Source organism: Durio zibethinus, chromosome 4 (assembly GCF_047325235.1).
Source record: "Durio zibethinus cultivar Kanyao isolate XHJ-2024 chromosome 4, ASM4732523v1, whole genome shotgun sequence".
In the NCBI taxonomy this organism is placed as follows: domain Eukaryota; kingdom Viridiplantae; phylum Streptophyta; class Magnoliopsida; order Malvales; family Malvaceae; genus Durio; species Durio zibethinus.
In genome coordinates, this window is record NC_143165.1 from 33461561 (window position 1) to 33486617 (window position 25057).

Sequence of the window (25057 nt, forward strand, 5' to 3'; positions counted from 1 at the left end):
TTTTTGTTTCATTTTTTGAACTTTTGAATAGATTTTGAAGATGACCAAGCTTTTAAGCTGACATAAATATTTACATGTCATTTGGATCGAGCTAATACATCGGCCAAAACAAAGATTGAAATGAGAAATACATACTGTTTAACCATATATTTTGATTACTTATCAATAACATGCTAATCATCACATCAGGATTGTCTTCACAAAAAATAGTTTGGACCTGACTGAATAGAAAGAAATAATTGACCAAAAGCCTAACTCAATGAAAACTAACTTGAATTGGCAGAAAACCTTGTATCTATATCGTTTTGGGATAACATTCCTGAAAATCATATGCAGATCAAAACTAAACTTGAGCATAAAAAATAACCAATTCAACTTTTGAAAAATAACGCTGACATTTTCACTTGGATACCATTTAATATGCTTGGAATCAATATTGATGTAACGGTCCACAGGTTGCATACCAACCATGACATGAAACTAATTCAATAAAAAAAGAGGACATTTGCCTTAGAAAGATAAAAGGTTATCGAATAAGTGGTCAATAAATTATTATAGGTGGGCTTCATCAAGGAAGTTTGCTACCCTAAACGAATAGTCAATGTACCAACCATGACATGAAACCAATTCAACAAAAAAAGAGGACCTTTGCCTCAAAAAGACAAAAGGCTATCAAATATGAAGTCAATAGATTATTATAGATGAGCTTCATCAACGAAGTTTGCTACCCTAAACGAATAGCCAATGTGGTCATGGTAAAAAAACATAATAAAAAATAAAGGATATGTGTTAACTTTATCGACTTTAATAAAGTATACCTAAAAAATGGTTTTTCTCTCCCTAGCATAAATCGACTAGTGGATGATAGTTTCGAGCATGGCCTCATCAGCTTTATGGATGCCTACTTTAGCTATAATCAAATTAAAATGCTAAAGAAAGATGAGAAAAAAATGGCTTTCATCACCAAAAAGGGTTTTTACTATTACAAAACGATGCTCTTTGGCTTAAAAGAGATAAGGATAACCTATTAAAAACTAGTTAACAAGGTCTTTAAAAATCAAATTAGTCATAACATGAAAGTATATATGGATGATTTGATAGTCAAAAGTAAGAGCTTGGCTGAGCATTTGAAAGACCTTGGGGAAACCTTTGACACCTTGAAAAAATATAACATAAGGCTTAACCCGAACAAATGCACATTTAGAGTCACATCATTTAAATTCTTCAACTATATGATCAACAAAAAAAGGGTAAAAAAGAACCTAAAAAAGGCTTAAGTAATCTTGAATATAAAAGTACTAATCTCGATAAAAGAAACGCAGAGGCTAATTGAAAAAATAGCTGCTCTAAGCAGGTTCATGTCTAGGTCGACAGAACAATATTTGCCATTTTTTAAAATTCTTAGAAACATTTTTATTTTAGGTAGACCCCTTAATGTCAGAAAGCATTTGATGAACTCAAAGAGTTTTTATCCTCTCCACCTATCTTTTCTAAGCTAATGTATGATGAGACCTTGTACTAGTAATCAACTACCATAAACCAAGCCATTAACTTAGTCTTAGTCTGTAAAGAAGAAAAAAGGCAAAGATCGATATACTTTGTGAGTAAAATATTGATAGAGTTAAAGATAAACTAAAGCAAGATAGAAAAATTAGCCTATATGATTGTCACATTGGCCAAAAAACTAAGGTCGTATTTTCAAGCTCACACGATCCACGTATTAACTGATCAGGTCTTATAGAAGCTAAAACTGTCAAGAAGAATAATAAATAAGCAAAAAAATTCAATGCATTCGACCTGCACATACTCCCTAAATCGACCCTGAAATCTCTAGTGTTGGTAGACTTCATTATAGAGCTTACATCAGCCTATCCTAATAAAAAGCCCGAGAAGAATGAGAAAGTTACAAGAAAAATAAAAGTGAAGACATTTTGTTGATGGATTAGCCACAAGTCACAATGGCAGAGTCAGCCTCATTTTAATCAGCTTGAAAGGCTTACAGTATTAGTACACCCTAAAGTTTGTATTCAATGTATTCAATAATAAGGTAGAATATGAAGCACTAATAGTCAATTTAAGATTAATAGCCCAGCTAAATGTTCAGTATATAATCATGTATAGTAATTCTCAATTATTGGTCGATCAATAAATGGTGAGTTCAGAGCCTAGAAAAAAGGAATCCAAATATATTTAGATAAAGCACTGGCCCTCATCATCAATTTTCAAAAAGTCAAGGTAAAAAAATATTGAGGTTCAAAAACTCACTAGCAGACTTCCTATCCAAACTAGCTTCAGAAATAATGATAGAAAGTTCAAACCAAGTTCTGGTGAAAGAATTGATATAAAAAAATAATTGAAAAAAAATGGTAGGACAAATTAAGGAAAAAAAAACTTCAATGACCCCGATCGGGACATACCTAACTACGAGAGGTTGCCCAACAATAGCATCCATGCTAAAGCATGATGAAAAAGGCTCATCGGTACGTAATGATCAATGAAAAACTATATAAAAGATCTTTTAGCCTACCTTATCTGAAACATGTGGATGACAAAATAGCAAACTACATTTTGAGGGAAATTCATAAAAAAATTTATGGGAACCACCTCAAACCTTGGCCGTTTGCCTACAAAGTACTCAAGCAAGGCTATTACTAGCTTACCATCAAAAGAGATATGATAAATGCTAAAGGTTTGCCTACGTACAACATATTTTGTTGATCAAGCTTATCCCTATTATCGCCATTGGGCCTTCATGTAATGGAAAATGAATGTTTTTGAACTATTCACCCCGATTAAATACCAAAAGAGATTCATTTTAGTAGCAGTAGACTACTTTACAAAGTGGTTTAAAGTCAAGGCCCTAGCTATCACAAAAGAGGCCCAAGTCAAGAAATTTGTGTAAAAGAACATAGTCTGCAAGTTCGACTTACCTCAGTCCATAATAACAAATAATGGCAAGCAATTCAAAATTTTGATATTCAAAGAATGGTGTTCAAACCTCCACATTGACCTAAGATTTATGTCGATTATCCACGCTCAATCAAATGAATAAGGCAAGGTCACAAAAAAGACAATATTGAAAGCCCTGAAAAAAAGATTAGATGAGGTAAAGAGAAAATAGGTCGATGAACTCCTAGAGGTATTATAGGCCTAAAGGATAACCATTAAGGTTCTTACAAAAGAAACTTTTTTCCACCTAACATTTAGAACAGAAGCCATGGTACTCATCAAGATGGGTCTTTCAAACTTGAAAATCGAGCTAGGGTCAAGAAAAAAAATGAAAAGGCCCTAAAGGTCGACCTAGATCTAGTTAAAGAATAGAGAGACATGATCTTAACACGAATAACAACTTACCAATAGAAAATATCTGACTATTACAACAAAAAGGTTTGATGTAAAAGTATTAAGAAGGGTGACTTGGTACTTAAGAAAGTTGAAGCCTCAAAAGTTGATGAATGAGGTGACAAGCTAGCTTTGACTTGGAAAGAACCATATATGGTTAAAGAAGTCATCCATGATGCAACTTACAAATTATAAGACATGAACAACAATTACTTGCTAATGACATGAAATACGAACAATTTGAAAGTTATTATCAATAGCTTGCATTAAATCAAGCTCATACTTATAATCCAAAAGTCAATAAAGTCATAATGATCATGTTCACTTGATGATAATCATGTCTATTGTCCAATTCAAAAATAATGTTTTTTACTTGATATGTCTGACTTGAAACCTAAAGTCAAAACGTGATAACATTTGTCTTAATCCTTAGATTCAGGAATAAACTAACCTAATGGAATCCAATCTAAAACTTTATATGAATTCTAAGCTCACTTGAACTAAGCTGAAACTTGAAAAATTTCAGTCAAATCAACTATTCTAAATTGCCTAAGCTAATTCCACAGTACTTAAGTCACGAAATTATCTTGTAAGCTCAAACTTTAAAAATTTAAACTAAATAAAACTGAAACTTGAAACAAAATATTATAAAATTTTCATTTAATGATCAAGTCAATACAAAAAGAATCATCAATGACAGAAGTTGTATAGAGTAATTTTTTTTCAAGGTCATAACAAAAATCTGACCTAGTGATTTTTATAATAAAAATTCGACCTCATACTTTAACAAAAATTTACAAAAGTTAATAAAAAAATTTCTAAACATCAATAACAGTAACAAGGGCATCAGCAACCCCAACAACATAACATCAACTTGTCTCTTTTCAACTGCACTCTCCTCAACCTCGATGCCTAAAGCTACTTCTAGTTAGTGTCCAGTGCTCTGTGTTCATCATCTCTCTCTTTATCCTCTTTATTAGACTAATTTGAAGGATGCCTTGATAGTATATTATTCAAGTTAATATCAGAGAGACCAATGTTAAGGTCAACAAATTTGAATTGTACCTTATATTTCATCAGCTCGAAAGCATCGAGCATATTCTCCCTATAAAACTTCACCTGAAGATTGAAAAATTCACTAGAGACTTTGAACTCTTCAATGGCTTTTTTTTTTAGCTCTTTTTTATTTCTTTCTCTCTAACCTTAAGTGCAGACCTTAGTCTAGCTATCTTAGCCTGAGTATCATCGAGTTTCAATTAAACTTTTTCACTCATGGACTCTGTTGAGGCCTTTTTTATATGGACGCTCTCTAGTCATCAGCTCATCGATCTTTTTTTTTTTTTTTGCTTAATCTCTTTCTTATGCGATGCACTGAGGTTGGACCTTACGTTGCCTAAGGCATCTGAGCTTTTCTGGTGCTCCTTACTCAGGATAGCTACATCTTTGTCAACTTTGAGCAGGTAGGCCATAGCTAGATAGGTATGGTAGAGAGCTTGACTAGTGTTATAGGTTAAAGTGGAAGCCTTTGATAAATTACATAAGATAAACTCAAACTTAGCAAGATAAAAACCAAAAATTAATGAAAGAGCTTAGCTAAAGTTAAACAATATTCACCATTGGGATGAACCACGACCTTGCAAAACTTTCTAGCCACGTTAGAGTTTTCTATTGGGTCATCAGTCAAAATGTACTCTAAGCTTATACAGACCTTATTTAAGCTAGGCTTTAACACTTTGCACTTAGGATTTTCTAGGGTAAAAGAGGAGGCCTCGATCTTTGACTTTTTCACAAAAGAGGGAGCTATTAAGGATAACTCCCTATGTGTTATGGCCTTATGTTTTTTTGAGGTTGGAAAATGCTGAGCCAAGGAGCTCAGTGGCTTACCCACTAGCGGATTGATGGTAGGCCTTGAGTTGAATTTTCTTGCTTTAGCTTAAGTTCATATTGGAAGAGAAAAAAGTTAAAATTCTTATTGGAAGATATTTTTGTAAAACTGAGCTAAGAGTTAGATAAAAAATCAAAAGAAACAAAAATTCTACGAGGTTAACTCACACCTACCTCAGTACTTCATCTCATTTATTACTTCGAAGAAAGTCAGCTCGTAGGCATCTATGATGAGCTCCACCTATAGGTGTACTCCATTATATTATCTCGATCTGATAAGTCTAGAACAAAAATAGTAACAGAAACATCTATGAAATTACCAAGCTTATTTATTATCTCTCAAGTCTTAACCGTGACCTCGATTTCAACCTCGATCTCATCATTTTTTTTATTTTTTGAGGTAAAAAAAGAACGACTTCCAATTTTTTATAGACCTCAAGCAATCAGCAAATAGCTTTTTATTGGTGTTAGCTCAAAGACTTGGAATAAACCAAGGTGGGGGTGAATTGGTTTTAATAAAATTTTTAAAAATAATATTCAATAAGCACAAGTTTAGCAAAACAAATTATCTAAGCAAATAAGCACAATAATTGAGAGTAAACAAGATATAAGGTTAGAGAATTTGACACCAAGATTTATAAAGGTTCGATATTTCTTTAGGCACTTACGTCTTCTCCCTTAGCCTCTCTTGTCAAGGAGTTTAATCCACTATGTGTTGAAGATTACAACCAAGCTTCTCAAAGCTTTACAAACTCAATATTACACACTTTTAAGGGTTATCCTCCCCATTAAGCTTACAAACTCACAATATAAAATTTTTAAAGTGTTTTGCAAACTCTAAAAACCTCTCAAAAGTTGGGTATTTGCTAATTTGAAGTACACAATAATATAGACAAAAATAGAGAAAAACTAATATGAATTCTACACTTTTCTGACTTGGAATAGCTTTGAATGCTTGAGCAAATTGGTAGGTGAATAGAAATAAGTTTTCGTAGCTCTTGTTACACTTGATCTGCAGTGGAATGTTTTATTTATAGGTAAAAAGAAGTTAAGAGTTGTTGGATTGCATTTAATGCTTCAAACCTACAAAATTTTTAGACAAAAATAACCATTGTGAGTTTTTAGCCTTCAGGGGATCGATCCCTTCCTTTAAGGGATCAATTGGTTCAGGCTTAAGAAGGCATGATTTTGAGCTTGAAAACTCTTACCCGATCGATTAGGTAATCTACCTAATCGATCCATTCTTTAGGCAATCAATCCCCTATGTGAGGGATCAATCTCTTTGCTAGATTTTCAGACTTAGGGAGCATTCTGTTTGAGCAACCAATCGATCCCTTTAAGAAAGGGATCGATTCCTTGCCTTAGGTGATCGATCCCCTAGGTGGGGGGATCAATCTCTCTTTTGAAAATTTGAATGATGAAAACTTTCTGTATGAAAAAGTGATCGATCCCTTGAATGAGGGGATCGATCTGGTCAACTTGAAACCCCAACCAATCGATCCCGACAAGGAGAAAATTGATTGGTTTTTGCCAAAACTTAAAGAATTTTGATTCTAGAAGAAAACATGATCGAACCCTTTTGCTAGAAGATCGATATGGTAAGGAGGGGATCAATCCATTCCATCAAAATATGCACTAATCAAATTTTTTTTCAAGAAATTGACTTGTTTTGGTTCTCAAATGGATTTTGGAAAGATAGAAGGGTGACAAAATGTTCAATTTAAGCTTAGAAAAGATTGATTCAAGTTAGATAACTTTTTGTTTTGTCAAATCAAAATTCTTAATCAATTTAAGGCCAACAATTGGGTCAAGCTATAACATAGTACCACCTACTATCACTGAGGTACTTTTTTTAGAAAAAAAATTCTCTAAATAGAGAGAGGTCAAGAAGAATATCTAAGTGCTGACAAATGACTATAAAACTTATTATGTACCATATAAAGTTAAGGGTGAGTTTAGTGATAATTAAATTATAAGAATTAAAAATTGAAACAAATAAAGAATGAAGTGAGAACCTCAGATTGGCTATAAATAAATCCCAATATAGCTAGAGTCAATGAGACTTTAGTTTATCAATGACCCAATATTAAAAGTTCAGTAGTAATATGCTATACCCCTCTCTAAAAAAGTGAAAGTTCATCACCAGAGCATAGATGTAATAAGATTAACACATATTAAGGAAATCCTCGAGATTAGCCCTATCTTTTAATTCCCTTATCATGTCCTTAGGGATCATACCGATCGAGATCACAAGGAGTATATATGAGAACCTCAACCAGTTTATCTTACACCGAAAGATTTTTTTTTTGCCAGCACCTTCTTCAATAGGGGTATCTTTTTTTTTCCATTCCTCATCGAAACCCTCATTATCATCAAAGTCTTCACCGTCGAAAGACTTTAACTCCTAAGCAATAGTAAGATTCTAGAATGAAGTAGTGGTTGAAAGCACCACAACCTTAAAGAAAGAGAGGGGAAAAAGAAACCCCACATCTCTTCAAGAAAATAGATAATGTCAACAAGAGTTGATCGAAAAAGAATAGAAAAGACAATGAGAGCATTTATGGTAGAAAAGTAGAAGAAAAAAAAAGTTGGTGAGACTAGACGTCAAAAAATAGAACAAACAAAGATAAGGAAAGGTTAGCCATAAAAAACAGACTGACCTGAGATATATAAAAAGAAGGTGGATTCTTTAAATCAAAGTCTATCTAAGCACATAGCTCTTTCGTAATCAAGACCCACTATTCGCTTGCCAAACATTCTCATTATTCCATTGTTACCTTTTTTTGGACATAGGATTGAGCCAATAAGTGTCCTTTTGATAGTCCTGACCTTTAATAATTGGTGAGACTTGGTTGTCGTAGTCTTGCCAGAGCTGACCTTCTAGGTTTTACTTTAAAACTCTTAATTTTCTCAAAACTAAAACTATAAGACATGATGGAAAGAGAACGTATCGAGGAAAATAGAGACAATGAATGAAAAAAAGATAATGGTAAGGTTGAAAAAAAAAATTTTTGAAGTTAAAATATTTAGATCGAATAGAGAGCAAGAAAGCAGAAAGGTAAAAAAATAAAAGCCCCAATAGCCTTTTATATGTCGCACTTCAGATCAGATTAACAATCCAAATTGCATCATGTGTCAAAATGACATTGAAAGACATTTTTTGCCTTCTTCACTCAAAATTTTGCTATTTGAACTACCTCTCTCCTTATTTAATGCAACCTCAATTGTTTAACCCAGTCAAATTGACTAGACTAGACAACTCTCTAGGTTAGATCAGACAGACCATACGGCTCTTCAAGTCAAACCAACCTAGTGAACTGACAATTGGTTCACCATCAAAATTCAAAAAAATGATTCAAATTCAAACTTCTAGAGAAAATGTTTAAGTCCCACATTGACCAGATAAACTCCCATCTTAATATTGAATCATCCTGAATAAAATGATACTTTGGTAACTATCAATCAGCCATGCACTCAAAATAAAACACATGTTTAAGATCAGACTAACACCAGATCGACCCATGTCGTAACACCTTAAGCTATAGTAAAAAGCCAACTGTCCCTTGATGCTAACCTCTATATCAACGTCAACTATAGGAGATCAAATTCTACATGGTTTCTATTAACCTGGTTGACCTGTATGAAATTATATAACTACACACCTAATAGTCTGATACTCAAACTACTTGGTGAAGAGATAGAATGTTAGGGGCATTTAGTGATCCAAAGGGTATGGTGATCTTTTTCCTCATTAAGAGTTCAAATAGCTAGGGGGTAATTCGGACATTTATGTCAGCTTGACATGTCAAGTCAGCTTGACACGCTCAATGCCACATCAATGCGGTCATGTCATTATTATCTTATATTGGTCCCCTGCCTTTCATTTATAAATATAAACATCCAAGCATTATCATCCCAAGTTTCATTTTGTCTTAATCCCTTACTTTTCTCTCCTTCCGATCTCTTTCATTATAATCTTTAACATGTGTGTTAGGGTACAAACGCAGGGAACACTCTGTTTTTGCATCTAACTACTTTTTTTTTATTTTTTACTTATGCAAGAACACCCCCATATTGAAACTTGGCACAAACAACCTTCATAACAAGAAAAGCTTTGGTTTGTCCTTGAACATGTTGAAGGTAAAAATGTAGAAGCCTTGCTTGAGGTATGTGACATTTTATTAGAGATCTGTAATCACTATACCTGTTTATTTCTCTAATATACCTTTTTTCAACCCCATTTTCACAAGGTTTGCTTGAGGCTCGTGAAAAGTTTCGACCATTGTTGTTGAAGTCTAGTGGTTATTTGAAAGATATATTGTTTTTAGACATTGCCCTTCACTTTACTATTAGGACGACTATTGAAAGAGGTTATGAGGAGCTAAACAATGTTGGACTAGAGGTAAATCCTATCATATTTACCATATCCTATGTCCCATACATTTAATATTTCTATGTAGTGCTTTTTACTGGTTGGTATCTCTATCATATGGCATGATGGCTAATCGTAGTTCCATCTATTAAGTTTATGAATTCCTAATTAGGCTTCTTTGTGCATTTTGCAGAAAATCATGTATTTCATCTCTCTTTTTAGAAAACTTTGCACTTTTATCAAATGTTTCTTCATGGACATATTTAATTATTTGGCTTGATGTGTTATACAGAATTTGTAATATTTATGTATTTTTATTTAATTAGACTTCATAAATAATTTAATAAAATATTATTATATTCTTTTATAAACAAAATGAAGTATTTTGTTTATTTATTTTTTCTATATATATTTTAATATTCATGTAATTACTTTAAAAATAAATTTAAAGAAACTAAAATAAAATGAAAAAACTATAAATAAAATACAATTAAATATGATTAAAAAATAAATATTTTTGATAAAAATAATTATTATTACCAACAAAATTTTAATTATTACCGACAAAAGTTTTTGCAAAATTGTCAATTAATTTTGAAAAAAAAATTATTAAAATAATATATCGATGGTTTACCAACAAAATTTAGTGATGAATTACCTACGAATTCGAATCAGAAGTGAAGAAAACTAAAAGAGGGTTAAAGGTAGACTTGCTCATGAGTCAGGAGGTCCATCCAAACCCAAAAGCTTGTCTGAAATTTTGAAAAGGCTTTGACATAAATATTAAGTTTGTTAAATGGGCCTGAACAAATAAATAAGATCTGATAAAAAAAAAAAAAAAGGATTGGCTTGGGTTTCATCATTTAAGCCCAACTTAAAAATTAAAAAATATTTTTTATCATAATGTGACAAAGCTCATCTGCTTTTATTTTTTATAATGGATAATGCACATTTACTTTATTACTTATAATATGATAAAACTTATTTTTTATATAAAATAATGATCTAATTTTAAATTATATTCAACAAAATTAAATTAGATTCAAATCTAAATAACTTATAAATTAATTAAAATTAATTAAATTAATAATTTACAAAAAAATAAAAAAAAATTTATAATTTTAAATATCAATATTTTGGATAAGCGTAAACTTTATTATTACATATAAAAAAAACTTAAATAAAAAATAAGATTTGAAAAATCAAATCAAATTGAATTTAAACTTACTTAAAATACTATAATACTATATCAGAATTAGCTCAAATGTAATTCAACCTAACCCTCGAGCAGATCTAGTTAAAGAGGAAAGCACGACATAAAAGATGGCGGACGATGGCTTTAACTGTAGCGGTCAATAGCTGTAACGATGGCTAAACTTTTCCATGCTTGGTTCGGGCTAAGGATCAGGGTTGAGGTAGTAAAAAAGGAAGAAAAAGAAAAAAAAATGCATTTACGTACTGCTTAAAGAAAGTCATGTTGGTAGTTCATGTGAAAAAAAAATTATCACCTTAGCAACTTAATTATGATTTTGTAATTTGATTCGTGTGTTGCCTGCACTTCGTTGGAAATATTTTATTTGTAAGATAACTTAAAGATATAATATATTTAATATTATATTATAAGATACATGATTATTTAATATTATATTTATTTGAAACGTAAGATGATTTTTATTTTTTATTTATTTGACAAGTAAAATAATTTTTATTTTTATGTTTTTTTCAATTAAATTAAATAAATATATTTAAAATAATTATTAGTTATTTAAGTTTCTATTATATTTTAAATCTAATATTGATCTGATTTATAATTAACAAATTAAAAAAATCTGAAAAGATAAATATTATAGATTTGAAAAAAGTGAAAAATCAAATAATAGATTAACCCCGAAATAAAAATTTCAAACTTTAAAATCTCCAAAAGATATTTTTATCTTATAAATTTCCACTTATTTTTAAACTTCTTTAAATTATGAAATTATAATATCGTTTATTATTTTTAAATTTGAAATATATTTATTAATTTAAATTAACTAAAATTTATTTTAAAATTCACTCTTTTAAAATTATATAAAAAATATACTAAAAAATCCTATGCATTGCGCAGATTAAAAAAGTTAATTTTAGTTAATATAACATAAAACATAAGTTATATAAAAACACATATAAAGTTATAAGTCAAACAAAAAAATAAATTTAGATATTAATTACAAAAAACTTAGATTAGCATTTTCTCTTTCTCATCGAATTTTTAGATTTTAACTTTTTTTAGTGCATTCATTTCTAATAACAAAAATTCAAGATTAAAAAAATCATTAAAATTACACAAATATATATATATATATTATATGTAATTGACATTAGAAGTATTTGAAAAAAAAAAATCTATTAAACGCGCATAAACAACAAAGTCCACAATTACATTGAACTGTCACCTGCCAAGAAAAATAAATAATCATTTTAGATTTAATGCTAACTAGGGGTGATGGATGAGGCCCGACCCCATTGATTTTTTGAAAATTTTGCTCAAGGCTCTCTATTAGAGGTGTTCAAGTTAAAAAAAAATTGTTACTTCTTTCTTGAACAAGAAGATAAAACAACAAACAATTAGAATACAACACTTTAACTAAATTAAAATATAAGCAAAAGATTTCTATACCAAACCGTTAAAATGTACAATACAAGATTCAAATTCATCTGGAGCAATCTAAAAATAGTAATTATAATGGTTTCATTATCTTAAACTATAGCTTTATACCGTATGCGATGAGTCAATTACTGGGGCTTTAAATGACACTTGGGCTCACAGAAACAAACGCAAGCAGTTCTTCGCTGCGTTCAAAGAAAGCCACTTCAGCTTCAGTCAAGCTCAGCCATGCTTCTATTCCCTCACTGTCGCTTGAGTCCATCAATATAAAATAATTTGGCGGTGTGACACCGCCGAGGCTCACCCATCTGGGCTTTCCCTATCCAAAATCAGTTCCATATAGCTGGAATCTGCTCCAACTGGTGCAGCAATAGTAGTCAACATTATCTCTTTCGTACAACTTCTCATATGTTTTGGAATCCTCAAGGATTGAACAAATTGTAAAGCTTCCTACAGAATTTTCACAGAATTCTCTAATTCCATTCCTTAATTGTTGAACCAAGCCCTGCAATTCGGTTTCACAATCTGGCGTCTGTGCAATAAACCCATATACAAGATTCCCAATACAGTTTTCAGGCAGGGGAGGCTTCATCCTTTTACGCAAGTTCACAGCTTGAGCGAACACAGATGGCTTTGTGAATCCACCACGATTTGATGTTGATGCAGCCATTGCACATTTCCAAATAAGTGCTGTCACAGCTTCAACACGAGTAGGCTGTGGCACGTCTGTACTAGCAGCTTGAGCCTTGAGCGTCAAAATCTTTGAAGCATCGAATACTAATCTCCTCGTTGCAAACTTTTGTCCCTTGAATTCCATTTCCAACACTTCTGACGGTAAATCCATATGTGGGAACAACGATGAAGCAGTTACAAGCTCCGAACGGACCACTTCCCTAGAGCCCTGAGCCATGGCGGCCCAACTCTCTATGAAAATGCTCAAGGTGGATAAATCAGCGATCTTGTGTGAAATGTTTACGCCAATTGCCATGCCGCCACACTGAAAGAAGTTCACCTTAACAAGCAATATGCGTCCCGTTGCTGCTTCTGGGGATTCCAAACGCATAGGCAGAAGTTTCTTCAGCAACTCGCCATCCGGTTGCTTGAAAATGTCCTGGAGAAGGCAGTTAACTCGAGCTTCGATGAAGTCAACCCCTTCATCATTACATTCAATCCAGCTACTTCTCATCCTCCCTGCAAAAGGGTAGAAGCGAGCTAGAGTTTTGGATAAGGATTTCTTGAGTCGCTGGGATATTTCTTTAGCCTTGGCAAAATCAGCAGCAGCAGCATCAGTATCGTTAAGATACCAACAAATTACCGGTATGTAAATTGTAGGAGCAATCTGCTCAAGAAGTGACAGCTTGAAAATTTTCAGGTTAAGGGGAGTTGGTGAAGAAGGTTTAATGGTTTCTTCATGGATGGTTTCAACTATGAATTCCATAGCCATCTTTGCTCGTGCTTATTCAGTCATTCACATGGATATTTGTACCTGATGATAAGATTACAGCCAGTAGCCCATGGAAAACGAATATTCTAATCATATTCTACAAATTATGATTTTTTTTCTTTTTTTTATTTAGGACACTATCCATTTGTATATTTTCAAGTTGCACGAAGGATGTCAGCTTGACAGCAGAAATTGCTAAACGACCACAGAGTACAATTACATTGATGGGAAAGCAAGAAAAAGATTTAGTACAACGTCAATTACCATGGAAGCTTGATTTATGTATTACATTATAAAATGATTGACGAAAATAAAATTTAAATACCTTATCACGATTTTTTCTATAAATATCATTAAAAGTAATATAATTTAAGAGTCAAATTACATATTAACCCTTTTTTTAACTAAGCTTAACACGATGTTGACTACCAGCCTGACCTTTTTTTCCTATTTTCCTCCACCCTTGAATGAGTGTTTATGGATATGTGATTTGATGCTAACCAAGAAGAATACTTTAACAAAAATGTTTAATAAGTTTCACTAATGGCTGGCACCTACATACAGCAATCTCAGATTCCTTTTTGGTAGTAGACAAGGCTGGTACTTCCGTCCCAGGAGGAAATCTGATACTGCTCAAATCTCTCTATCTCTTACCAGATGAGCCATTATTGGTGTTTGCTTTGTTCGCAATGAGCACTGCTTTACTGCCATAAGCTTTCTTTTCAGCAAGTTCTTCCAAGCGTTTCCATGTAGTTTCGCGTCTCGCTTCAATCTCATCTTCCTTTGATTCATCTTCCTGAAACTTAAGCAAGCATTCATTGAACAGCTCTGGATCAAGATCATATAAGATTTTGCGGACATTTAGAGTCAAGCTTTGTACAGCCTGATTCCAGTGATTTCTAGCATTTTTCTCCAAGGCAGGTAAAATAATGGGCAGTATAACGTTGCGGTTTTGAACAATTAAGTTCTCAATGTGATCATTGTTCCTAAAAAAAAAAGCTCGCTCAGCTACCTGAGAAGCAAAAGTAGAAAAAATCAACAGTTGCATAATGACGTTCAGGGATCAAGGAAAAATTCATCAATTCCATGAAGGTCACAATGGATAGAACCTATCATCTCGCAAGGTAATATCACCCCAAAATATATAAATAAAAAAAAAGATTTCAAAATCTTCATAGCGAACAAAATTCTGGATGCAGAAATATTATAAAATAAAGTTGTTCAAAGCTTTGAGTTCAGCCGTATAGAGGAAAAACCAATGGCAGGTGATATAGTATCAATACATTACATATCGCATTATCCATAATATCTGTTATAAAACAAGCCAAAAACAGCATCAATTGAATTGCATATTCAAGAAAGCTCAGCTTGAGGAGGGATGGAAAACATAAAAGTCTCCTTTGGTCAAAAGCCATGATTAACTAAAGAGCTGAGATAATAAAAGAAAAAAAGAAGAAAAGGCCCCATGTATGTAACCATAATAAGATATGGGGTAGCTCTATTGCTGCACCCTCACTTTATTGCAGCAACAAACATTAAAATAAGAGTAGGACCAACAATTATGCCTAAATACAAAATAACAACGAAAGAAAAAGGTGTTTTAGTTATAAATATTTTACCTACCTGAGCAATTTCAACTTGCCAATATAACCATTAAACACTAAAGCACTCAAAAACAGAAAAAATTTTAACTTTGGTAAAACTTTAAAACCCATCTGCAAAAGAAATTTTGAATTTTAAATGAGAATCTTTAAGAAATCTTTAAATGAAAATCTTTGAATTTTAAATAAGAAATCCTCGAATGAGAATCTTTAAGTTTTAAATAAGAAATCCTAAACTGAAAATCTTTAAGACATTTTCAAATGAGAATCTTTGAGTATTAAATGAGAATCTTTAAGACGTTTTCAAATGAGAATCTTTGAGTCTTAAATGAGAATCTTTAAAACGTTGTCAAATGAGAATCTTTAAAGTGTGAAATTTAAAATTTGTCGAATGTGAATCTTCGAACTCAAATGAGAATCTTTTAATTCTTAAATGAGAATCTTTGAATTCTCAAATGAGAATCTTTGAGTGTCAAATGAGAATCTTAAAATTTCAAATGAGAATCTTTGAAGTGTGAAACCCAAAATTTATCGAATGTGAATCTTCAAACCAGATGAGAATCTTTAAATCCTCAAATGAGAATCTTTAAGTTTTAAATGAGAACCTTCAAGATGTTTTCAAATGAGCATCTTTGAGTCTTAAATGAGAACTTTTAAAGCATTTTCAAATAAGAATCTTTAAGATGTAAAACCCTAAAGTTTGTCGGATTGGAATCTTTGAACTAAAATGAAAAGTTTTTGGATGTGAATCTCCAAAATCCAAGCGAAAAGCTTTGAACTTAACTTTTAGATGCAAATCTCTAAATTTTTGAGTGAGAACCTTTGAACTTAGATATGAAACTCTAAGATTTCTTGAATGTGAACCTTTGAACTCGAACAATAAGCTTTGAACTTTCATATGTGAATCTCCAAAATTTGAATGAGAAATGTTCGATGTGAGTCTTGCAATTTGCAAATGCGAATCTTGCAAATCTGAATTCTTGCATGCCTGAAATCTTACAAGTTTGAATTCTTGTGAAACTGAAGTTTTGATAACCAAATTTCAGCAAATTCTTGTGAAATTGAAAGGTTCTTGTGAATCTGAACATTTGAATTTCGAACTCAAATTGTGAATCTTTAAGTTTTCATTACAAATTTTATCAGATTTGATTTATGACTTCTCTGCACATGATCGTCAAGGAGCTTCATTTATTTTTTCAAAGTAGTTGAGCCTCTGATTAGAGGAGCTTTATTTATTTTTCAAAGTCATTGAACCTTTAATTAGAGGAACTTTGTTTATTTTTTTCAAACTTGTTGAGCCTCTTTTTAGAAGAGCTTTGGTTAATTTAAAAAAAATGCATCGAGCTGATTATCTAGATATGAGGGGTGTCTACGTCTTTGCACAATTCCTGTTACACAGGAACTGTGCAAAGAGAGATAGTTGTAGATACCCTATTTTGTCTAAGATTCTTCGTCAATTGAGACCAATCCAAGCTCAATTGTAATAATTTTTATTAAGTATTTATCATTTTTTATTTTATTTTATGGTCTATCTATTGTTTATTTTCTTTTTCTTTCTTCATTATCTGATTAATTTAAAAAAAAGAAAAAGTTGAAAGATTGAGATTAGGGTCGGTGATGATTGTTATTAAAAAACATAATTAGATGCTAATCTTTAGCTTTTTATGTTAATTAGAATTGAATTGAAACTCTATCAGCATGGTTTTATATATCATTGCAAATCATGGTGACAATGGGGAAGTGATCAAAGAAGCATACACCAACACACAAAGAAATCAGAGAGCAATTATTCTAGATTCGTTAACAGAATACAACTAGCCCAAACCACCTAGACTTGAATTCATCCTTCACCATCGAGCGCTTACCACACCATTACCTTGTGGCCAGAAATAGTTCACTGATCTCTACCATCCCTCATTTAGACCACTACCTTGTGGCCAGAAACAGTCCACTGATCTTTGCCATCCCCCATTTAGGCCACCCATTACCATCAACGGGAAAAAAAATAGTCCCAAGTAATATTTAATTACGCAACAACATTCAAACATAAGAGATCTGTGAAAATCTAAAAATACTTTCAAAAACCCATTTTGCTGAAAAACTAAAGAGATCAAACTGATTTTAGAAGTAGCTTTTGGACGGACTTTGAAAATGGTGGACGACTGATGGTGGCAATCGGGTGGTCGCCGATAGCGGTTGTGACGCTGGAGGTACGTCAAGTTTTGGAAAGGCATCATAGTTTCTGGCAACCTTTTAGAGAGAAATCGAGAGAAAAAGTTTAACACCGATGAGCGACGACGATAATGGCCCTTACTAGCAAGCGCTATGTTCTTGAGTCCTTGGGTTTCTGGGGAAATCTTTATACTAGAAAGAAGAGAAAAACGTTGAATAAAGAAAGGGACTTGGAAAGCGAAGGGAGACTTTGATTTTAAAGCTAAAGTGCACCGTTTTGAAGAGACGAAATAAATGAAGTTGAATCAAACCCACACCCGAAACCTACGAAACCCAGAATAGACACATTCAACAAATGGAGGTGGAATGCAGAAGCTAGGGAGAAGGGAAGTTCCTTGGCTATTTTGAAAGTGATCAAGTTATTTTTAGGCAGCCACAGAAGTGGTCTTTGGCATGGTGGCAACTAGTGAAGGCTGCAGCAGACATTGATTGGATTTTGCGCTTCTGGTAGATGACAATCTTCGACTGCTGGCAGCAGCTGACGACAGCAAAGAACGGTGACAATCGATTTCTGGGTTTTTGCCCTCTTGTAAAGAGAAAGAAAGGATTGGCAAACAAAAGGGATAAAAGAGAAGAAGAATGATGGGTTGACCCATTCAAAGCTTAGACCTGGTTTGAGCTTCGATTGAACCAGCCCACTCAGTAATCCATTCAGGCCTAGAATTCCTTCTCAAATGGGCTTAGACTCACTTTGCTTTTGATCTTAGCCTAAATTTCAGTATTTCATTTTCTATCCTATTTTGTTTTTAGTTTTAGCATTCATTTGATTTATTTATATTCATTAAGGATATGTTGGTTAATAATTAAAAGATAATTTGAGTAAAAATATTTTCAGTTATGCTATTATTTCAAAAAAATATTTTTGAGAAAAAGTTGAAAATACCAATTTTTCTTAAAATTAAATTATCAAGAAAAATATTTTTAAGGAAAAGTTAAAAGTATCAATTTTCCTTGAAAATAAAATTTTTTTAAAAAAATATTTTTAAGAAAAAAATTGAAAATATCAATTTTTCTTGAAAATAAAATTTTCAAAAAAAAAAGTATTTTGAGAAAAAATTGAAAGTATCAATTTTTCTTGAAATTAAAATTTCAAAAAAAATATTTTTAAGGAAAAGTTGAAAGTATCAATTTTTTTTTTATAAAAGCAATGAGTTTTTTTTTCTTGTAAAACAAAAAGGGATCTATATCAAAAGTCAAATCATTTTTTTTCTTTCATTTCTTTTTTTGAAAAATTTTTAAATGTTAAATAATCCAACAATAGAGCCTCTACAAATGAAATAGTAGTTTTCTTGTATACTTTGAGGTGAGGGAATTTTTCTTAATTTTTTGTCAAAAGTATTAGAGTCAATTAAGAATAATTTTCAATAATAATTACTTGATAAAATTTTTAAAACTTAATGGATAACACGAAATCAAGCTGGTACCATCTCCCGATGGGCATGTGGGGGTGCTATAACCTTTCCCATATGTAATCGACTCCCGAACCCTATTCTTATTAATAGACCTGAACCTGTTCTTTTAAGAACTTTTAGTCAAGCTTAAGAGTTCCTTAAAAGGACAGATTCCTTAAGTGGCGAATCACATCTTGTATAAAAGATTGGTGGCAACTCTTCAACTCAATATCTAGCGATAGATCCCCAGATCTAGACGTTATGACAATGGTTGCATAAGTATTACAATGACTTTGGCCAATTATGATAAAAAAATATATTTTAATAATTATGTTAAGAGAGCATTATGGTAATTATGGTAATTTTAGTTAATTATATAAAAAAAAAAGGCATTATAATCGACTTGAATTCTTGTCAATTAATTGTCAAGCAATTAGAAGGGCTTTATGATCATTTTCAAGGGGATCACTTTCATATAATTTATGATGTTAAAATTTAACAATTATGAAGTAATAAAAAGGATATTTTGTAATTATAGTAAGAGGGTATTATAGTAATTTTGATAAATTATAATTTGAGGGGTATTTTGTAATTATGGCAAAAGAGACATTAAAGTAATTTTGGCAAATAATGATAAGAGGGTATGTTTGTAATTATGATTGTAAAGGCATTCTATTAACTTTGGTCAATTATGGTAAAATAGGTATTTTAGTAAATACAATAAGAGTGGTATTATAATAATTTTAGTTAATCATAAAAATAGAGGTATTACTGTCAATTTGGATGCATGTAATTCAAATATTGAGTAATTAGAACGGCATTATGATTATTTCTTAAGGGATTAATTTCATATTATTTGTATAGATGCTAAAATTTAATGTGTAATTATAAAGCAATCAAAAGGGCATTTTTTCAATTATACTGAGGCTATTATAGTAATTTTGATCAATTATAATATGAGAAGTATTTTCGGAATTATGGTAGGAGAGGTATCATATAAATTAATCAAAATGGTATTTTTTGTAATAATGGTTAAAATGTATTATAGTAATTTAAGCCAATTATAATATGAGAGATATTTTTGTAATTATGATAAGAAGGTATTTCGTAATTATAGTTAAAGAGTATTAAAGTAATTTTGACAAATTATAATATAAAAGATATTTTCGTAATTATGTTTGAAGGGCATTTTCGTAACTATGATTGTAGCAGTATTAAAGTAATCTTGGCTAATTATGGTAAAAGAGGTATTTCAATAATTATATTAAGAGAGATAATATAGTAATTTTAGTTAATCATAGAAAAAAGGGCATCACAGTCAATATGGATGCATATAATTCAATTGTCAAGTAATTAAAAGGGCATTTTGATCATTTCTAAGGAGATTAATTTCATATTATTATATGGATGTAAAAATGTAATGCATGATTATGAAGCAATCCAAAAGGTATTTTCGTAATTATGTTTAGAGGTTATTATAATAATTTTGACCATTTAAAATGTAAGGATATTTTTGTAATTATGATTAGAGAGACATTATATGAAGCAATGAAAGAAGGCTTTTTTGTAATTATGGTTAGAAGGTATTATAATAATTTTAGCTAATTATAATATGATGAGTATTTTTTTAATTATGATGTGAGGGTATTTTTGTAATTATGATTAAAGGATATTATAATATTTTTGACAAACTATAATATGCCAGATATTTTTGTAAATATGGTAGGAAAGGCATTATAATCATTTTGGCAAATGATGGTGAGATGACATTTTCGTAATTATGGTTGTAAGCTTATTATAATAATTTTGATCAATTATGATAAGAAATGTATTTTACTAGTTATGTCAAGAGAAGCATTATAATAATAATTTTAGTTAATTATAGAAAGAAAAACATAAGAGTTACTTTGGCAGCATGTAATTTCATTCTCTAAGTAATTAAAAGGGTATTATTATTATTTCTAAAGAAATTGCATTTGCACGTGATATCAATAATAATAAGATTTGATCAAAAAATTTATATTATGAATTAAAAAAATAAAACTATAAAAATAAAAAAAATTAAATTTGGATGCGAAGCCAACACATCCACTGTTATATTTAAAAAAAAAAAACATCAAATTAAAAAAAATGAAAGAATCAAACATATATTTTTTTAATAATAATATCAAGTTGCCCATATTTAAAAAGTTAAAATATAAAAAAACTATTAAATATAAAAAAGTTAATAGGAAAAAAATGACTTGACATGTTATATATCATTGATATAAAGTGGTCTCGTAAAAAAATTTAAATAAAAATTATTTATCAATTATGTACAAATAAAAAAGTTTAAAAATAAAAAAGAAAAACAATAAACATGTTGTGTACCCTTGATACCAAGTGAGTTTACAAATAATATTATTTTTTTCTTATATGTTAAATATAATTTCAAACTAGAATATGATTCTTAATCAATATAAACCACATGCTTGCCTTAAACAATTCTATATAACCAAGTCAATTCAAGACAAAACCTCACACCTCCCAAGTTTGCAACAATTAATAATTTTTGTATTATTAATAGGTAATGATAATACTTTTCTTGCCTTTATTCGTTTCAAACTAAAGGTCATGCATGATCAGTTTAAAAAACAATTGTTTTTACTGTTTAAACCTTAAATTTTTTATGCACACGTGATGTGACTTACAGTTCATTTGGGCTCCCACCACATTGACGTGTGCATTTTATTATTAGACTCTCCAATTAGATCCCAAATGAACTCTTAGTATTTGATAACTAAGATATATATATATACTTATATTACACGATATAGTTACAATCTATTGTCATGTATTTGGTCTAAGACATATTTCAAGTCAAATCTCTTTCACACTATTGATTTTTTTGTCTTTTGCTTTTAACTTGGATAAAAATGAAAACATCATAGAATCTTTGTTATCTAACCACCCTCGACTTTAATTCCCACCATGCACCCTTGACTTCAACTCCCACGGTTCATTCTGGTGCAGATCTTGAGTTTTCTATTTCAAATTGCATGGGCTACAAAGCAGAGGCAATATTAGAAATAAGATAAAATTGCCTGGACAAAGTATTATTGCCAGCATTTGACAAGAGCTTTCTCTGTATTCAGGGTGAAGGTTTTATGGTTGGGGTGCAAATAAATCCTATAGCTGGCTTGCCATCAGGATTTTTAGTAAATTTAACTTTATCTTTAATTTTCTTTCAAATGTTTTTATTTTGTTTTAAAAAAAGTTGACCATATATTAGAGATATATTTGTTGCGGGCATTTAATGATCTAAAGGGTATCATGGTTTTTTTTTTCATTAGGAGCTCCTGACAAATAACTAGAGGCAATTTGGACATTTGTGCTGACCTAATCTAACACATTTAGTGTCACGTTAGCTCAACCACATTATTATTGTCCCCTATTAGTCCTCTGTCTCTCATCTATAAATATAGACATCCAAACATTATCATCCCAAGTTCCATCATGTCTTAACCCTTTACTTTTCTCTCCTTCCAACCTCTTTTATTTTGATCTCTGACTTACATGTTAGAATGCAAATGCATGGAACACTCTCTGTCTTTGTATCTAACTGCTCTCTTTTAGTTTTTTGCTCTTACAAAAAAACCCCTGCATCAAGTTCGACACAAACATTTGATGTGTCATGTAAGGGGCTTTTTGTTCATCAGCCGAGCACAAGACAATGACACCTAGGAAGAGAACTTTAGAAGAATGAAAAATGGCCATCTCGATTGGAACAGAAACATACAATAGCCAGCACTTGGACTAACCTGCCTCACAATAGGCTAGTCTAACCATGGAGAAATTTTAGGCTCTGACTGAGCAAATACAAGCTCTTAAATAGATGTTACAAACCAAACCCCACCACAGGGCTTAAAGGTACTCAACCTAGTTATCCTTGATCGATACACTGTGGAAAGGTAACCAAGCTACAAATATGTGGAAGTGTCTTCGACCTTCAAAGAAGAAAAGCATAATACCCTAGCTCACCACTACTCCAATCATAGCTCGACACATACCATGACTCAAAAATCAAAACAAACAAATCCTAAACCCCAGCCAAACAAAGACTTAGAAGCTCAAATGCAAACTATGGAGAAAGAGCAAAAGGCAAAGGCAGTGGCATTTAAAGATAAGCTCAAATTTGGAGACTTCACCCTTCACCAAAAATATTGATAGAGCTATGCCTCTAAAGGAGTTCAAAATGCCAACTTTAGAAACTTACGATGGCACTTTTGACCTTTTCGATCATCTGAAACTTTATAAAACTAATATGATGATGCAAGGTAGGATGAAGCTATGATGTGTAAGGGTTTTGCTATTACCCTTAATAGTGCAGCTCGATTTTGGTATAGTAGTCTAAAATCGAGGTCAATCATAACATTTAAAGAGCTTAGCGACTTCTTCATCTGAAACTTTATAAAACTAACATAATGATGCAAGGTAGAATGAAGATATGATGTGTAAGGGCTTTCCTACCACCCTTAATGGTGCAACTCGATTTTGGTACAATAGTCTAAAATCGAGGTCAATCATAACATTTAAAGAGCTTAGCCACTTTTTTCTATCCTGATTCATGAGTAATCGAAGAAGACGATGTTGAGCTTGATGTTAATTCACCAAGGTCATAATGAATCTTTGAAAAAGTATGTCACACGTTTTAATGAGAAAGTTCTACAAGTGAAAGACTTAGAGCAAACGACAGTTGTAGCCACTCTAACAAGTGGACTCAATGACAGATGTACCACCTAAAGCTGACCTTGTCATTAGAGCCACCTAAAACTCTGGCTGGCATCCTACATATAGTTGAAAAATACATTAATACTAAAGTTACAATGAGAAATAGCCAAGGTGAAAGAAGCTCATCCCTCTTCTTTGGTCATAAAAAAGGTAAGGATTTCTATAACCCTCCCCCAAAAAGAGAGACAACATAGAGTTAGGAGTCTTAGTAGAGAAAGAAACTATACTACACTGAATACCTCTCGAAAGAGGATTATGATGTAAATTAAGTGGAATCAAGAGCTCAAATAACCGAAGCCACTAAAGCAAAATACAATGAGGGATCTAACCAAAAGATGTGCCTTCTATAGGGATATAGGTCACAACACCAAAACATTGTGTCAACTTAAAAAATAAGGCACATTTATTTTGTGAAAAATGATTTTCAGAAAATGATTTCGGCATTTTTAGGTGTTTGTTTAGTAGAAAATTGGTTGGTCAATAGAAAATGATTTACTGGTCTATAGAAAATGAGGTCATTTTTTTGAAAATTGTCTTACGAATTTAAAAAGAGGAAGATATTTTTTGAAAAAGAATTGTCTATGAGTAGGATTTTTTATCAATACTTTTAAGAATAAGTTTACTTATAATAATATTACATTAATAAATAAATAATACTATATTATAATATATTAATAAATAATATTTTAAAACATATTATTATAAATAAATATTATAATAATATATTAATATTAATAAATAATATTATATTAATAAATAATATATTAATATATTAATAAATAATATAAAAATAATAAATTGTTTTATTTTAAGTATTTTTTATATTTACATAATATTTTAATATTAAATATTTTTATTAAAATATAATTATTTTTTAATATTAATAATTTTAATAATACAAATTTTAATATATTTTAATAATAAATAATTTTTAATATTTTAATGGTTATATTAATATTATTTGAAAAAAAAGATTTTTTTAGAAAACAACCAAGCAATGAAAAATATTTTTCATTAACTCATCCAAACAACAGAAAATCTCTTTCAATTTAGAAAATATAAACTTTTTTCAAAAATCATTTTCCAAAAGTCATTTTTTGTAAAACAAGTAGAGCCTGAGATTGAAGCTCTGATCAGAAGAGATCAGTTGAAAAGGTTTATGGACCAACGAAAACAAAGGTAGACCAGATTGAACTATAGATGAGACCAAAGAGAGCCCACAAGGGACAAAAAGTGAGGCCAAAGTAAAACAAAAAAGGAAAAGTCTGAGGAGATGAGCAAAGACAGAAAGAAGGTCGAACTGACAATAACAAGCAGATTGCTAGAGTGATTAATGTGATTACTAGTGGGAGCTAAACATCAACCAAAAGAAAA

General features: G+C 31.1%; 2 protein-coding genes across 2 annotated transcripts in view; both read right to left on the reverse strand.

The window, feature by feature from the left end:
* Positions 1-12128: 12128 nt before the first annotated feature.
* LOC111289017 (akuammiline synthase 1-like) lies at positions 12129-13767 on the reverse strand. The gene has a single exon (XM_022879901.2). It carries the CDS (start codon positions 13687-13689, stop codon positions 12565-12567), a length of 1125 nt encoding a protein of 374 aa, XP_022735636.2. The 5' UTR covers positions 13690-13767; the 3' UTR covers positions 12129-12564.
* A 465-nt stretch (positions 13768-14232) lies between these two features.
* LOC111287584 (serine/threonine protein phosphatase 2A 57 kDa regulatory subunit B' theta isoform-like) overlaps positions 14233-25057 on the reverse strand; it is a 31614-nt gene continuing 20789 nt past the window's right edge. The window contains exon 4 of the mRNA XM_022878226.2: positions 14233-14485. Coding sequence (XP_022733961.2) covers positions 14333-14485 — 153 coding nt within the window. The 3' untranslated portion in view covers positions 14233-14332. The remainder of the gene's footprint in view (positions 14486-25057) is intronic.

Coding starts and splice junctions, on each gene's coding strand:
- LOC111289017 (XM_022879901.2), bottom strand. CDS start 13,689: ATGGCTATGGAATTCATAGTTGAAACCATCCATGAAGAAACCATTAAA.